The sequence below is a fragment of the Rhinatrema bivittatum genome, chromosome 3 (assembly GCF_901001135.1).
Source record: "Rhinatrema bivittatum chromosome 3, aRhiBiv1.1, whole genome shotgun sequence".
Classification (NCBI taxonomy): Eukaryota; Metazoa; Chordata; class Amphibia; order Gymnophiona; family Rhinatrematidae; genus Rhinatrema; species Rhinatrema bivittatum.
In genome coordinates, this window is record NC_042617.1 from 299,797,706 (window position 1) to 299,815,601 (window position 17,896).

General features: G+C 44.0%; 1 protein-coding gene across 1 annotated transcript in view; it reads right to left on the reverse strand.

The window, feature by feature from the left end:
- The window catches only part of LOC115088574 (keratin, type II cytoskeletal 5-like), a 40,157-nt gene extending 37,693 nt beyond the window's left edge, over positions 1–2,464 (reverse strand). The window contains exons 1-3 of the mRNA XM_029596831.1: positions 2,254–2,464; positions 2,009–2,148; positions 931–1,154 (exon numbers count right to left, since the gene is read on the reverse strand). Of these exons, the coding sequence (XP_029452691.1) occupies positions 931–1,154; positions 2,009–2,148; positions 2,254–2,464 (575 nt within the window). The remainder of the gene's footprint in view (positions 1–930; positions 1,155–2,008; positions 2,149–2,253) is intronic.
- Positions 2,465–17,896: the final 15,432 nt, after the last annotated feature.

Consider the following 17,896-nt stretch of genomic DNA (forward strand, 5'->3'; position numbering starts at 1 on the left):
GTTTGTAGAATGAGGATTTGATAATGGATTTTATATGAGTAGACAGATTGAATTTTGGATCTAATATAATACCAAGATTACGAACTTGTTTGGAGATATTAATGGATGTGTTATCAAGGAAAATGGAATTAGGAATTTTTCAAATAATGGGTGTTCTAGCATCATTATTTCATTTTTTGTTAGATTTAGACTGTTTGTTGTAGGATAGCCATTTTTTAACTGAGGTTAAGCAAAGTTCAATGAAGTTTAGAGTGGAGTTCCAGTTGTGTCTGGTTGGAAAGTAGAACTATGTCGTCGGCATATAGACGGTAAGAAACACCTAGAGTTGATAGCAATTGACAAATGGGTATGAGATAAATATTAAATAGTGCTGCTGACAAAGCAGATCCTTGTGGGACTCCTGTGTTTAAAGGAAATTGGGCTGATCTTGCTTGGTTTATACAAATTTGTTGGACTCTATTTGTGAGATATGACTGAAACCAAAAGTGGACTGTCCCAGAGATACCTATATCGGAAAGACAGGTTCTCTATCTCAGCCATAGGACAAGAAGGGGCCATCTTGAGTTCATAGCTCAGACCTGACATTTGATCTTGGCTAAAAAAAAAAAGGGGATGAAAAGGAATTCATAGACTTCCGCGTCTTCTCAGAGCACAGCATTATATAAATGTGCATTCTAATGGCCCCAACATAATCTTTTCTACAGTGCATATCAGCTACTGGATAAATATCTTGTGGCATAAGAACTGAAACACAGAATTTGGCATCTATATTCAGAATTGCAAAGTATCTTAGTGGATGCGACGCAGTGTACATTGGTAAATTTTGTTTCCCCCATGACCTGTAATACAGGCATATAGCATGAGCTTTCTATGCAGAATACTAGTTGGGCAAACTCTTTTGGCATTGTATGATTTATAAAGGGTACTCACTTGTTCTTGAAATCTTCAACTGCATCCTGCATTCTCTTCAGCTCTCCATTCAGTCGGCTTTTCTCACTCAAGAGACTATCCACCTTCTTCTGTAAGTCGTTGATGTGAACATCAAAGAGGGGTTCAATGGTGTTCCTGCGTGAGGTGGGTGATAGGCCCCCTTGCTCCTGCAAAAGTGCCCATTTGGTTTCCAGCACCTTGTTCTGTTGCTCAAGGAACCGGACCTGAAACCCCCACAGGTTCAATTAATTTCTAACTACTGAACCATTGTCATCAAAACAATTTGCCGACACATCAGAGCATGTTTGTGGGCAATGCAGCAGCCAAGTAAAAGCTGTCACTGAAGAATGGACAGCAAGTGGATGGAGTAGAAAAAATAATTTGCATGTTATCCTTGCTTATTCCACAGGCTAAAGAATAATAAAATACTTGAATTCATTTTTATAATTTTCTTTTTTTTTTTCATATTTTATGAAGAAATAGAAATTCATGCACTCAGAAAAGAGTGTGCTAAGCAAATATGCAGGACACAGATCTTGCTTTAAAGCTTCTTTGTAGAATTAAATCTATCCTAAATGTACTGCTACTTTGTCATTTTTAGGTTCTAAGCAGAAGAAAATGCGCATGGAAGCAGACTGACCGAAAGGAGTTGAAACAAAGTGTTGATGATTTCCTGTGACCAGTGAAAGATCAAGTCAATTTGCAAAACTTCGGTAATAAAAGTCAGTTTGGAAAAAATATAGGGATTTTTGGATTGCACATGGCATGTGCTTCTGTTCTCTGAGCACCAGATTCTTTTTGTGTAGTTCACCAGTTCAAGAGAATCTTTTTTACATTCAGTTACTATCATGTCAAATAATTAACATAATTTCTGCTCTTCTGACATATAATTTCTTAAGGTTTTTTGCTGTGCGGTAACTACAAAGAAAAAAATATTTATTTTACCCAATAAGCAAACCTACAGGGGATAAACTGGAAGTCAAAGAGAAGCTACACATGTAAGCCAAAAGCCTCACTTTTGCAAAGTGATTTCACTCAATGGGCTATAGGCAATAAGTTATAATGGTTGCCACCTTACCTTATCAATGAAAGAAGCAAATTTGTCGTTGAGGACCTTAATCTGTTCCCTCTCCTCTGTTCGCACTTTTTGGATGTCTGGGTCAATTTCCAGGCTGAGTGGTACCAAGAGATTCTGGTTGAAGGTAACTTCATGGACGCCTCCATGTGGGTAACCGGGAAATCCAGGGCCACCTCCAAATCCTCCTGGACCCCCAAAACCACCTATCCCAAAGCCTCCAACAGATCCACCAAACCCATACCCACCACGTGCTCCAACCCCAATCCCAACCCCGAACCCACTGCCAGTTCCTGCGGCATAGCCTACCCCGACTCTTGAGGCCCCAGCTGCAGCACTGGAAATGCGTCTACTTGCACCTAGAGAATAAAAACTTCTACTGCCAAAGTTAGTGCTAGCTCCACCACCACCAGCAGCACGGCCAAAACTGGCAGCAGCCCCACCATGTGATGCAGACATTGAACTAAAGCCGGTTCTGCTTCTACCTGCTACACTAGGAGTAATGGCAGAGCCAACACTAAAGCCCCTGAAGTGACTCATTGTACTTTTTTGTTCAAGGAGAAATTGAATTTAAAAGAAGTAAAGCAGCGTTAAGGAGCCAAGCAAAGAGTGAAGGAGACCGAGCCCCTCTGATTAGAGACCTGTTAACGGCCTCGTTTTATATGAGCTGAACAGATCAACTTAACGGTAGTTCAGTGTTTGTTAAGCCTTGCAGCTATAGCAGTGGGGTCTGTTTAAACACACCTATAACAATTTGCATTGCTTGAAGGCATTCAGAACATGAAAGCATATGCGCTATTCGCTATTCACTCTCTGCGTTTGCAGGAGTAATTAGACAAAAAAAAAAAATCTGTTCTGTATGTTGATTGTCCTTCTTGCATCTCATGTTAGAAATGAGATTGCATGATATCTTATAAAGCTGTTTATCTACATTAATATTCACGCTATGCCCATGGCACATATAACCGGCTGCTGCTTGATCACCTTCTTTACTACACTGCTGATTATTTCTTAGAGGTTATGAGCTGTAAGGACTTTTAGGAAGAGTTTCACGAATGCACAATACATTTCTGCTCGTTCGCTGTGCAAGGAGGTGCCCGGAAAGGGACCACATCAGAGAGCCGTTTTCAGTTTCCCGGTCTCTTAAAAAAAAAAGAATGCAGGAAAGGGTACATTTTCAAAGATAAGGCTTTGTCCCCCATTTCTGGGGGTAACATCACACATGACATCACATATAAGTTAGCTGGTAAATACACACATAAGTTACACCAGTTTTCAAAGTGGACGTACGTGCATAAGTCCATCCTACTGAACCCACTTGCACGTGTTTACACCTGCTAGAATGTGTACATACTTTTTTGGAAATCCCAGAGTATGCATGGAAAGTCCAAATTCCTTCCCGACCTTACCCTCAGGAATGCCTCCGCTCAATCCAGTTAAACTTGCATGTATATCAGGCGGGCAGGTTTTGCAAAAGGTATTTCTGTGCATAAAGAAAACCCCAGAGCTGCCTTTGGAAATCACCCCTCTCCCATCTCCTTGTGTCTATGGGAAAACGTTTAGCAAAGCAGGGTGAATGACCTTTTTATGCAAGTAAAAATGGAGTTAACTAGTGTAAGTCAGCCATGTGCAGGTAAGTGGATTTTCAGTGACTTGAAAGGAAAGTAATTTACAAAACCTTGGCCGCCTAAAAAATAGGTCCTCAGAGGACATGCATTATATGCACGCATATATCAAGAGTTCAATTCAGAGATAGCTAAGTAGTTTAGCCGGATAAGACTTACCTAACTAACTTACATGGAGTATTCAGCAGCACTGCTATTCTGCTGAATATCTACATTTTTCTCTACTTAGCCAGAGAAATCTTACGTGGCTAAATTTAATTTAAACCTGCTATGGAGCAGGTTTAACTTATCCAGTTAACTTAAGAACATGCCATACTGGGTCAGACTAAGGGTAAATCAAGCCCAGCATCCTGTTTCCAATAGTGGCCAATCCAGGCCATAAGAACCTGGCAAATACCCAAAAACTAAGTCTATCCCATGCTACTCATGCCAGTAATAGCAGTGGCTATTTTCTAACTCAATTAATAGCAGGTAATGGACTTCTCCTCCAAGAACTTATCCAATCCTTTTCTAAACCCAGCTACACTAACTGCACTAACCACATCCTCTGGCAACAAATTCCAGAGTTTAATTGTACGTTGAGTGAAAAAGAACTTTCTCCAATTAGTTTTAAATGTGCTACATGCTAACTTCATGGAGTGCCCCCTAGGCCTTCTATTATCTGAAAGAGTAAATAACCGATTCACATTTACCCATTCTAGACCTCTCATGATTTTAAACACCTCTATCATATCTCACCTCAGTTGTCTCTTCTCCAAGCTGAACAGTCCTAACCTCTTTAGTCTTTCCTCATAGGAGAGCTGTTCCATCCCCTTTATCATTTTGGTCACCCTTCTCTGTACCTTCTTCATCGCAACTATATCTTTTTTGAGATGTGGCGACCGGAATTGTACACAGTATTCAAGGTGGAGCGATACAGAGGCATTATGACAATTTCTATTTTATTCACCATTCCCTTTCTAATAATTCCCAACATTCTGTTTGCTTTTTTGACTGCTGCAGCACACTGAACCGACAATTTCAATGTGTTATCCACTATGATGCCTAGATCTCTTTCTTGGGTGGTAGCTCCTAATATGGAACCTAACATCGTGTAACTATAGCATGGGTTATTTTTCCCTATATGCATCACCTTGCACTTATCCACATTAAATTTCATCTGCCATTTGGATGCCCAATTTTCCAGTCTCACAAGGTATCTTCCTGTAATTAATCACAATCCACTTGTGATTTAACTACTCTGAACAATTTTGCATCATCTGCAAATTTGATTACCTCACTTGTATTCCTTTCCAGATCATTTATAAATATATTGACAAGCACGGGTCCCAGTACACATCCCTCAGGCACTCCACTGCCCACTCCTTTCCACTGAGAAAATCGTCCATTTTATCCTATTCTCTGTTTCCTGTCTTTTAGCCAGTTTGTAATCCATGAAAGGACATCGCCACCTATCCCATGACTTTTTACTTTTCCTAGAAGCCTCTTATGGCTCAGTCTGCTTTGAACTTCAAGGAGACAGCTATAACTACAGTTTTTTGGGGAGAGCTAAGGAATACGTTTTTTCCCCTTCTTTATTTCACATTTTCCTTGAACACATAAACGGTGTAAGATTACACCCAACACCACAAATTAGAGCATAAGACTTACTAATACCATGTGGGCACTTATACATACCATACATCCAATGTCCCAAAATTCAGTAATGATAATAATTTCAACCCGCACCCCTCCCCTGCCAAGGGTAGGCAACCTAAGTGGCAAGTTCTCTGTACGGGAACCTCCAGCAGTCCAGTTTGCACCCCAGTCCATCATTACTACATCACCGCCTTCAATAGTCCCATGGGCGTGGGTGAAGAATGACAAAACCCCTGCTGCCCCATGTTTCCTTGATATCAAATACTATTCAGTTGTGTCTATAAGGCTTGTATATCTTTATTTCAATATAAATATTTTATTTCATGCTTTGGGGGTTAGAGATGTTATGTACTCCCGCCAGATATCCATGAACACCACATATCGCTTTGAAGCTGACCTACGCTCCGACAGGTATTCGAAGACCATCGTTTGGTGCAGTTGTATCCTCCAATATGTAAGGAATGGTGCCCTAGTGTCCAACCAATGCGCCAGTATTGACTTCTTAGCCAGAAGAAACACCTTCTTCAGAAACATATATTTACAGTCCGACCTATCCTCTGTGAGTTCTTCTGGAGAATCAAACAAGCACAATAATGCCCAGGCCGGCAGAGTACAACATAGCAATTGTCCCAAGTACTGCAAAAAATTCCCCCAAAATGGAACCACCTTTGGACATTCCCAAAAGCAATGAAACAATGTGTCCGAGGTTATGTTACATTTGAAACATCTAACCGTATCAGTCAATTTTATTTTGTATGTCCAGGTTTGTGAAATATACATACGCCATAGAAATTTGAACTGCACCTCCCTGAGCTTCACATTTTCAGTTACCATAGGTTTGCAAAGCATGCACGTAGCAAGCCTGGCATCACCGCTCCTGGCATTTCCTGATTCCATCTCCCAGTCAGGGCCTGTGTGTTCTCCCCCGCCCCTACCTCCCTCAAGGCCCTTATCAATGACCCTGACAGCTTCTTCCCCGACAGGACCTGAAGAAATTCCCTATTTTAGTATAGTTCCAAAGTTTGAGGGTTTTTTGAAGGTCTGTCATTATGAAATGCCGGACTTGTAAATAGGCAAAGAACTCAGTTCTCGGAAGCGTATAATGTGGTTTGTAAATCCTGAAAGCTACATACTTGCCCCGTATCAGCTTGTATAAACTGATACACATGTGTTAAGTCCTTTTTTTCCCATTGTCATTCCCCCATATTCATACCTGGGAGAAAACCTGGGTTCCCCCAAACCGTAAGCACTGGCATCCCTGTCCAGGGCACCTGTAGTTTTGCGCAAAGGAATTTCCATGCCTGTCGGCACGCGTCCACCATGGGGTTACTTTCAAGCTCTTTGGGAAGGGAGCAGACTGGCACCTGTAGAATGTTTCCCAGCTGTACCGGAGCGCTCCGTGCCTGCAAAAAGGAGTGGGGGCGAAAAAACATTCTGCACCCCATACCCAATCATAGACGTGGTGTAGCAAATAGGCTATATTATACAGATGCAAATCGGGGCAGTACAGACCGCCTGTTATGTAGGACATTTGTAGTTTCGTTAAGGCCAGTCTCGCCCGTTTGTTTCTCCACAAAAAAACTGCCTAGTGCTCTGTCCAATTCTAACAAATGTGTTCTCTTTAGTCTAATGGGTACCATTTGAAAGAGGTATAACCATCTGGGTAGTTCTATCATTTTGAATAATTGTGTCCACCCTCCCAGTGAAAGAGGCAAGCCTTGCCAGTTCTGCATTCTCTCCTTGGTCCGTTTTAGTAAAGGAAGAATGTTGCTGTTGTATAATCCCTCCATCTCCACTGGGATGTTCACCCCTAGGTATCTCATCTCTTTCTCTACCCATCTCAATGGAAAAGGGCCCGGCCATCTGGTTTTTAATTGCCTCGTTACATCTAACGCCTCTGATTTATCCGTATTTATTTTTAAGCCAGAGAACTGCCCAAAATGGCCCTGTAGTGCCATAACCTGCCTTAGGGAAGATACCAGGTTAGTCAGAAACACCAACACATCATCTGCGAACACCGCTATTTTGAAAGTCTCCCCCCTCCTTTCAAATCCCAATACCTGAGGCGATGTCTCTATTTTTTGCAGCATTGGGTCCAAGGTAAGTATATATAGCAACAGAGAAAGAGGGCAGCCCTGTCTTGTCCCCCTCTGCAATTGAAATTCTTGGGACATGTCCCCATTTGCCAATATTGCTGAACAGGGTTCCTGGTACAGAAGGGATATGTTTTTTACAATAGCCCCCGACATGCCATATCTATCCAGTATTGAAAATAAATACCACCAAGCCACCTTGTCGAACGCTTTCTCTGCTTCAAATCCAACTGCTAAAGTGGGGGTGGAGTCTAATTTGCAATGCCACATAGCCTGCCACAATTGTATTATATGTTTTCCAGCTGATCAACCCAGTACAAAGCCTGCCTGGTTGGAGGAGATCAGCATGGGCAAAACCCCCTTCAACCGATTTGCCAATATTTTTGCAAATAACTTTAGATCAAAGTTCAGAAGTGATAAGGGCCTGTAAGAGGAAGGCTGAGTGTGGTCCTTGCCACCCTTGGGTAGCACTATAATTTAGGCTCGTTTGCATCCCTGGGGAATCCTCCTTCCTGCGATACTGCTACAAAAAACCTTTAGGACTGAACTAAGTTCCCCTTTCAGTGTTTTATAAAAATTTGCATTAAACCCATTGGGTCCTGGGGCTTTGTGTAGTGGGCTGGTTTTGATTCCCTCTAAGACTTCTGAGATGGTAAAGGGTTTGTTCAATGCCTCAAGTTGGGCCGTAGTCACTTGGGGGAGATGTAACCCCTGAAAAAAGTTTTCTTCCAGGTCCTTTGCATTTGTGGGGATTCTTCAGTATATAACTTGATATAAAAGCTCCGTAGAACTTGACAAATATCCTCTGTAGAAGTGTGTCTAACCTCATCTGGGCCTTGTAATGAGACTATACAATTATGACTCCTTTTTGCCCTGACTAAGTTGGCCAATAACTTGCCAGTCTTATTTCTGAAGCTTGGGAGACGTCATGGTGGTGGTCACTGTGGCGTCTAAACGAGTGCTCAAATTGTCTATGGCAGCTGCTAGTGTTTCCAGGAACTTTTGTTGCTCACTGATTCTTTGCGCCAGGCCAGGGATGGCCTGGCTAGGTGAGTCCTCTGCCGGGTCCATGGACTTGGCAATTTGTTAGGTTTTTTAGGTTTCGTGGACTGTTGGCCTGAGGTGGGAGTTGACTCTCCCCACCGTTGGGAGACGAGGTTAAATGGAAACACAGGCTACTGGACCACGGCTGTGGCCCAGGAGCAAGAGGCTTAGACGAGTTGTCTGCATCACAGCCACGTGATCGCAGACACCTGCACTGAGGCAATACTACAGGGTGCCCCAAGGAGCAGGGTATGAGAGAACAGTCCAAAGTATTGCAAAGCCAGGCCGGTCAGGAGACAGGATAAACCAGAGGAAGGAGCTCCAAGGCAGAGACGCACAGAGCAGGCCCGAGGAGCAGGGAAGCGTGGAGACAGGCTCTCTGGTGTAGTAACGCTGAGACTGCCCCGAGGAGCGGGGAAGTGTAGCAACAGGAACTCCGGTGTGGTAATGCTGAGGCTACCCCGAGGAGCGGGGAAGCTTAGAGACAGGATCTCTGGTGAAGTTGCGCTGAGGCTACTCCGAGGAGCGGGGCAGCGCAGGATGAAGTCCCGAAAAGGAAGCACAGAGCATGCCCCCAAGGAGCGGGTACCCAAAGTCAGAGTTCAAGGTTGAAGAGCAGGGATCCAAGGCAGGAACCGCAGGCTCGGAGACTGGTACAAGCACCATAGGAGCTCAGGGACGACGGTCATAACAGGGTGAAGGGCTGTTGTGCATGGAGCAGGAGAGAGACCTTGGGATGATAGTGTCTACCGATCTGAAGTCGGCAAAACAATGTGACAAGGCAATAGCTAAAGCCAGAAGAATGCTGGGCTGCATAGCGAGAGGAATATCTAGTAGAAGTGATGATCCCCTTCTACAGGGCCTTAGTGAGGCCTTACCTGGAGTACTGTGTTCAGTTCTGGAGACTATCTCCAAAAGGACAGAGACAGGATGGAGGCGGTCCAGAGAAGGGCGACCAAAAAGGTGGATGGTCTTCATAAAATGACTTATGAGGAGAGATTGAAGAATCTAAATATGTATACCCTGGAGGAGAGGAGAAGCAGGGGTGATATGATACAGACTTTCAGATACTTGAAAGGTTTTAATGATCCATGGTCAACAACAAACCTTTTCCGTAGGAAAAAAATCAGTAGAACAAGGGTCACGATTTGAAACTCCAGGGAGGAAGACTTAGAACCAATGTCAGGAAGTATTTCTTCATGGAGAGGGTAGTGGATGCCTGGAATGCCCTTCCAGAGGAAGTGGTGAAGACTAAAACTGTGAAGGATTTCAAAGGGGCATGGGATAAACACTGTGGATCCATAAAGGCTAGAGGATGGGAATGAAGAGAAGAGCCATGGGGGTGGCTTTCTGGAATGGTGGCTACTACCTGGTGATTACTACCCTTACTCAATAAGCCTTCACATGGTTAATGCAACTCCAACATTGTTCTCTGCTTCAACGGCAAGGGGAAATGTGGAAAAGAGGATTTGCATTCAGACAACAACCAACAAGGTCTGAACTACACAGTCTGGGTAAACAAATAAGCATGGGAGTAGCTTGCTTATTTCAGCGGTTACTACCCTAAACCAATTAAGCCTGATACTTCACTTTGAATGCATATACAGCATTGCTTTCTGCTTCAACGGCAGGGAGAAATGTGGAAAAAGGGATTTACATTCAGACAACATCCAATAAGGCATTGATCTGTGCAGCATGGGTAAACAAGCATCGGGGTAACTTGCTTGATGCGTCGGTTACTACCCTTAACATTAAGCCTTATGCTCACCTTTGATGCAACTCCAACATTACTCTCTGCATCAATGGCAGGGGGTGGCAGGAAATTTGAATCAAACAGTTAGCAACAAGGGCCCTGAACTTGGTGGTCTGTGAAACAGATAAGTATGGGAAAATAAGTGTGGGAACTTGCTAGGCAGACTGGATGGATCGATTGGTCTTTTTCTGCCGTCATTTCTATGTTTCTATGAGGAACTTTGTCAAATGCCTTCTGAAAATCCAAATACACTATATCTACCGGTTTACCTTTATCTACATGTTTATTAACCTCTTCCAAAAGTGAAGCAGATTTGTGAGGCAAGATTTGCCTTGGATAAAGCCATACTGACTTTGTTCCATTAAACCATGTCTTTCTATACATTCTGTGATTTTGATAGAACACTTTCCACTATTTTTCCTGGCACTGAAGTCAGGCTAATTGGTCTGTAGTTTCCCGGATCGCCCCGGAGCCCTTTTTAAATATTGGGGTTACATTAGCCACCCTCCAGTCTTCAGGTACAATGGATAATTTTAATGATAGTTACAAATTTATACTAATAGATCTGAAATTTCATTTTTGAGTTCCTTCAGAACCCTAGGATACATACCATCCAGTCCAGGTGATTTGCTACTCTTTAGTTTGTCAATCTGGCCTACTATATCTTCCAGGTTCATAGTGATTTGGTTCAGTTATTCTGACTCATTACTCTTGAAAACCATTTCCGCTGGGGGCAAGATGGCAGTGTGAACCGGATGGTCATAAGCTGCTCTGGTTACTTTGAGAAACTTTTTCCTAAACATACCGGCTAAGAGGAAAGGAAAGGTCCGAGTCGACCCCTCAGACACGGACCCTCCAACAGGGCAGCGGTTAATAACATCGTACGCATCTGGAAAAGCAATAGCACAGGGGGAGGAAGCCCCCACTACGAAGGTCTGTGAAGGAGCATCGGCATCGTTGGGGGAGATCACCTTAAGTCCCCTGGATCCTCGCTTCCTAATGGCAATGACTTCCCCTGACTTCTCACTGGCAGTCACAATGCAGAGCACTGACGCGGCTCCTGTGATGCCGACGGGAGGGGGCCAGAGAGGAGAAGAACCCATGACCCTCACACCTCTCGCGGGAACCTCGGAAGCATCGGGTGGTGCGGATTTGAGGTCACAGCCGGTTACATCGACCCCGGCCAGGGAGCTGGAGGTATGTGAAAGAGCCATGGATGGATCGGGGAAGATGACACTGGCTGGAATATCAGTGGAGGGGAAAATGAGTGAGTCCTCTCAGGTTTCCCATTTTCAGATGCCCTCAAGCCAGCAACACTAACATTGGATGCAATTTGGGACCTAGTTGCTGCTCTGGGAAGTTCTATGCGGGATTACACCAAGATGGATTATCTTAATTCTAAAATGGAAACCTACGAAGGCCAATTTAATGAGATCAAACCACGTGTGGATACAATTGAAACAGTGCTGCAGAAGTCCCAGGACTGTAATGTAAAATTGATTAAGGATTTAAATAGTGTCTCCCGAAGGCTGGAGAGCTTGGAAAATTATTTGAGACACTGAAATCTATGTTTCCTTAATTTTCCTAAGATCGTGGGCGAATCTCCTAATATAACATTAAAAAAATATTTCCTTGAAATTTTAAAATTTGAAGAAGGAAAAACTCCTTGCATTAGCAAGTTGTTCTTTCTTCCTGTTTCTGTCAAAGATAGAGCTGCTATGCAAAATTGTACTGAGATTCTGGAAAATTTGACCCAGTTCTTGGAAGACTCCACGGCCGAGTTCTATGAGGGATCAACTCTCATGGTCTCGTTTATATCTGAGCGAAGTCATGAAAAGATATTTTAAGTCTATAGAAGTTTCTTTTTATGGATCTCAGATCCGTATATATCCTGACTTCGCACAAGCAACACAAGAAAGAAGGAGAGATTTTCTTGCCCTGAGAACTCAGGTAATTTCTATGGGGTTTTCCTTTATACTAAGATATCTGTGCAAGTGTATTGTTAAATCCCAAAATGAATGTTACGTTTTCTTTTTACCCGAGCATATAAAATCATTTATTAACGCAAGGAGTGTTATAACAATCTCTCCTGGTAATCCTAGGTCTGAGGATCCATAATAGATATGATTGCTTTATATATTGTTAAGCCTATTTCCTGTATTTTCTTTTCTTGTTATTTTCTCCTTGAAAATTTCACCCCCCTCTTACTTATGTTACCTAATGGGAAAATGTATATTTTCTGAAAACCTTATATATTTTGGTTTAAGTGTATTATTGCATTTTCATTTAGTAAGAATTGTCTTGTTTGTTTTGTTAAAATGATAAAAAGAAAATTAAAGAAAAAGAAAACCATCTCCAGAACTGGTATCTCCCCAACATCCTCATTAGTAAACACAGAAGCAAAGAATTAATTTAGTCTTTCTGCACTGGCCTTATTGTTGCGCGTCCTGGCTGCATTGGCGCCGCAGCCAGGCCTGCTCACCTAGCGCTTCCGTCTACCAGCTCCGGTTCCCCCTCACTCGCAGCCACTACCAGTGCCTCTTGTCCACGGCACCCCCGGCGTCTCCAGGCCCATCAGGGCCTTCAGTCTCGCAACGCTCCTCACATCGGGGCTCGGCGTCGGCCCTGCCCCTAGGCGTGCACGCGCACGGACCGCACGGCTCTTTAAAGGGCCCAGCGCGGGAAGCCAGTCCACGGCGCCTGCTGATGACCTCACATGATATTAGTATAAAAGGTGAGGCCCAGTCCCCAGAGCCTCACCTTGGCAATCAGGTCGACACCATTGTTGTTCTAGTTTGCCTCGTGTGTTCCAGTGTTCTCTCATTCCAGCGTCTCCTGTTCCAGCATCTCTTCATTCCCTGTGTCTCAGTGTGTTCCTGTATCCTTCTCAGGTAGTACCTCTTTGGACTGACCTCTGGTACTGACCTCTGCCTGCCTGACCATTCTCCTGTCTGCCGTCTGGAACTGACTCTAGTATCAACCCTTGCTTTGGCTGACTATTCCTGGACTGATACTCTGGCTCTGACTCTTGCGCTTCACTTGGACCCTCTCTTCTGGCCTACTGTGACTACCAGACCAACCTGCTTGGAAACTAACTGCGGCTTCCACTTGACTAGACCCACAGATGCTGCCTGTCTTGCCCGGAGAACCTCTCTGAACTGCTACCTCCCTGAGGTCTCTGGAGCTTCCAGTTCGGGTCTAGTCCATCCATTCTGCATCAACCTAGTACCCTTGCTCATGGTGGGCATACCACTCCGCTATCTCTCCAGGAGACCACTAGAGGCCCACCTAAGTCCAGGCAGTCCGGGTACCGAAGGGCTCAACCTGCGGAAACTCCGGACTGTTATTGGTGAAGCTCCAGTTAGCCTCTGTCTCCTTGTGTGCTCCGCCTCCTGGTGGCAGGATTGGTACGGCTCTCTGGGTCCGACCAGAGGGCCGTACCAATCCTTCACCAATCCTGCTCCAGCGCAACACTTATCTTCCCTAAGAGCCCCTTTAACCCCTCGGTCATCTAATGGTCCAACTGACTCCCTCACAGGTTTCTTGCTTCGGATATATTTTTAAAAGTTTTTATTATGAGTTTTTGCCTCTACGGTCAACTTCATTTCAAATTCTCTCTTCGCCTGTCTTATCAATGGTTTACACTTAACTTGACAATGCTTATGTGTTGTGGGTTTCTCAAAATCATCATTTGTGCCCCCTGCTGAAAGTATTATCACTGCAATGGCTAGACTAGATAGAAGGCAGTTAAAAATGGGAAGAAAAGCTTGAGCATTTGTGAATGAAGAACTGTGGCATATAGCCTCAGTATAGGCCAGTTAAAACTGATCTGGTAGCAGATCCCTCCCTGCCTCCCCAAAAATTCCCAAACCTCATGTAAAACATCTGGCTAATTCTTATGTTGGCCTCGCCAAAAAAGTATCAGGAAACTTACAAAAAATTGTCTTTTCTCGGAGATCATGTCCTCTGCATCTGGCCCCATCCACACTCACAAAATAACTTTTTCTCAGCTCACCTAACCCCGCTGAACTATCCTCTTTGTCAAGTCATTGTTGGCTTTGGAAAATGATGTCTCAATTGTCAAGAAAGATAAAGAAAAGGAAAGGCCCCGACTTCCTGAACAGCCTGCAGCGACGGAGATCGGCCAGCGGAGCCAACTCCCACGACAGCCTTGGCTGATATTAAAGCGGTGGTAGTGGAGGCATTGGGACCCGGACTCAAAACTATTTCAGTTAAGTTGTCCGAGCTATCCGCTGCCATCGCTGGATATGACTCGGTTTGTAGAAGTGGAACAATGCGTGTCCAATATCCAAGATGCCTGTAGTCTTTTTTGATTCCTTTATTAAAGTGGAGACGTAAAAAATGATAGCCCGACTCTGGCCGAGTTTCGCCGCTTGTGACGGCTGCCTCAGGGGCTTGTATGTACAATCATGGACTCTTGATTTGGTTCAAGTCATGAACTTGCTTGTTAATTGTATTTGCATCTGTCTTATCCGCAACAATATTAAATCTTGCAGTCCACTTTTGAATACGGGTCTCCACTTGTGATGCCAAGTGGATAAGACAGATGCAAATACAATTAACAAACAAGTTCATGACTTGAACCAAATCAAGAGTCCATGATTGTACACTTCAATAAAGGAATCAAAAAAGACTACAGGCATGTATCTCTTTTGTATTTCCTAACGGCTTTCATAGATCACCTTCCTTTGTGCTTTTTGGTAATATCCAAGATGGCCTCTTCATGTCTCAGCCAGACATCTCACTTTTGAAAGCCTCCCTAGTGAAACACACCGAGTGCTTAGTGGACCTGGAAAATCTCTCACGCAGATCTAATCTCTGGAAGAGAGAGACCTGCCTGCCTTTTTAGAAACCTGGCTCTTCGGGGAATTAGGCCTCTCGCGTGCACATAGTCCTCTGCGGGTTGAGTGTGCACATAGGCTGGGGCCTAGAAAGGTAAACGCTGTCCATCCACGAGTGGTCATCGCAAAAATTTTTAATTTTGCACATAAGTATGAAATCTTGCAAGGGATACGTGCTGGGAAATCTCTAACTTATGACAACCAAAAGATCCTGGCATTCCAGGATTTTTCTGCTAATTTGGCGGCACAGCGCCAGGCATTGACCCCTTTTTGTTCTTAGCTGATAGCTCTGGGACTTCGGGTCACTACACCTGAGGGCCCTTGCTAATCGAGGAAGTGCAAAGCTTCCTGAATGCCCGAGTTCCACCGCCTCCGACTGGCCCGGAGACACCTGGTCCGGTGACCATGCAGAAACAATTGCAGGCCAGGTCCTGAATGTAGTGATCTCCAATATCTTGTTTTGGATGTATGGGGTATTTTGGGGTTGGGGTTGGGAGATGGATGGGGGGTGGGTATACAGGGAACTTTCACAAAATCACTGTTTCCATACTGTGCTTTTTTTTACATGATTGCTTTAGTCACTATAAGCCTAATGTTGATGTTTCTGATTGTGATGGGGGCCTATGCTGGGAGGGTTCTCATTATGAATGACGATATTCCACTTCTATGTACTTTTTTCTGGTAAATTGATCACCTAATTGAGGAACTAGTATAATATACTGGAATGTTTGCGGAATTAATTCTCCTATTAAGTGGTCTAAAATTCTCAAATTGTTAAAGAGGAAATCCGCAGATTTAGTATTCCTGCAGGAGATATATCTTAATGATGTAGAGCATGGGAAATTGTGCAGGAGTTTGGTGGGAGCGGTCCACTTTGCATCTGCCTCCTCTAAATCAGCCAGCATGGCCATATTAATTAACAAGCAACTGCTCCTTAAGGTTCATAGGGAAATCAAAGACCCCCAGAGGCGACATATTATTTTGGTCACTGATATTAATAATTCCACTATTGTATTCTGCAACCTTTATGCCCCCAACAATTACAGTCCTGGCTTCTTTAGAGAGATCTACAAAATACTCCTTCCTTATATGGAAGACGCCATTATTTTTGGGGGGGATTTTAACGCTACTCGTGATCTTCAATTAGCAAATCTCATGCGCAGCAGAGAGATACCCGTGTGGGTAAGGGCCTCTCTTTTTTGGAGCAATCCCTGCATTTGGTTGATGCCTGGTGCATTTTCTATCCCATAGAAAAAGACTTCACTCATCTCTCCCACGCCCATGCCAATTTTTCTAGATTGGACTATTTTTTAATCAGTAATCATATTTTTTCTAAAACTAGTGATGCTGGCATTGATGATATTGTTATTTAAGATCACGCTCCCATATGGTTAGACTTAATGTTTTCTCATTCTCCCCCATCCTCCTCCATTTGGCGTTTTCCATATTTCCTAGCCGATGATACTCACTTCCAAGAATACCTCCAAGCTCAGTGGTCAGAGTATTCACACCTGAACCACGAACACTCCAAGACCCCAATTTTGTTCTGGTACACCGCAAAAGCAGTTATACGCGGACACATAATCTCCTATTTAGCCCACAGGCGGAAAACGTTAGATAAATGCTTTTTAGCTCTGAGCACTCAACTTCAACGTGCCCCAGTAGGGAAGGCTATCTTTCCTTACAAGGAGCCCTGAATTCTTTGCTGCACCAGCATGCCAAAAAGAGCCTTTTGTATTATCAATACAAGCTCTACTAATTTAGTAATAAATCTTGTAAATTGATGGCTAATTTGATTAGGGCCGCCTGCAGTCCGCGTCATGTAGCGTCCTTGCGCCCTTCCTCTGGGCGGGTAGTCAATGACACTCCCGCTATTTTAAGCAGCTTTAGGAAGTTCTATTCTGACTTATACACTACTGAGGGTTGGGACTGAGAGGCCTGTGACAGATTCTGCACCCAATTGAGTCTCCCCCATTTATCTCTCGACCAGGGTACCTGGCTGAATTGTCCAATCATGGAAGAGGAGGTTCAGCTAGTTATTCACCAGGCAAGACAGTTCAAAGCCCCGTGCCCTGATGGTTTTACAGCCGAATTCTATAAATGTTTGGTTGTTTCCTTGGGGGCCCCTCTGTCGCTTACTTTTTCTGAGCTGTTAAAAGCTGGAGCATTCCTTGATCATGTCCACACAGCGCATATTACTCATTCCCAAACCTGGGACAGACTCCCTTTCCCCAGCGTCCTATCGCCCCATCTCCCTGCTAAATTTTGATCAGAAACTGCTGGCTAAAATTATGGCAGACCGTTTAGCAGAGGTACTACCTTCCCTGATTGGCCCTAGCCAAGTGGAATTTGTCAGGAAGCACTATGCCCTTACCAACATTCAGCATGTATTAGCGGCCATGGCTATGTGTCAATAGATAGAAACCCCCTACCTCGTGATTAGTTTTGGCGCCGAGAAGGCATTTGACAGGGTGGAGTGGGGATATCTTTTTCACATCTTGTGGGACATGAGATTTGGGGGGCTTTTTTATGATGCCCTTCAGCTCCTGTATCATGACCCAACCGCCCTCATTGTTGCAAATCGCTCACAGTCCGAAGCCTTTCCAGGCTATATGGGTACACGGCAGGGCTGCCCTCTCTTCCCCCTTTTATTTCTTCTACAACTTGAGCCCCTCCTTTTATCCATTCAGGCAGCATGAGAGGTGAAGGGGATTCATTTTCAGACTGAAATGTTCAAACACACAGCTTTTGCCGATGACATACTGGTATTTTTGACAGATGTGATATGCTCCCTCCAACTCCTCTTGCAATTAGTTTGGGCGTTTGGGATTTTTTTCTGGCTTGTGCCTTAATACTGACAAATCTGAAGCCTTGGC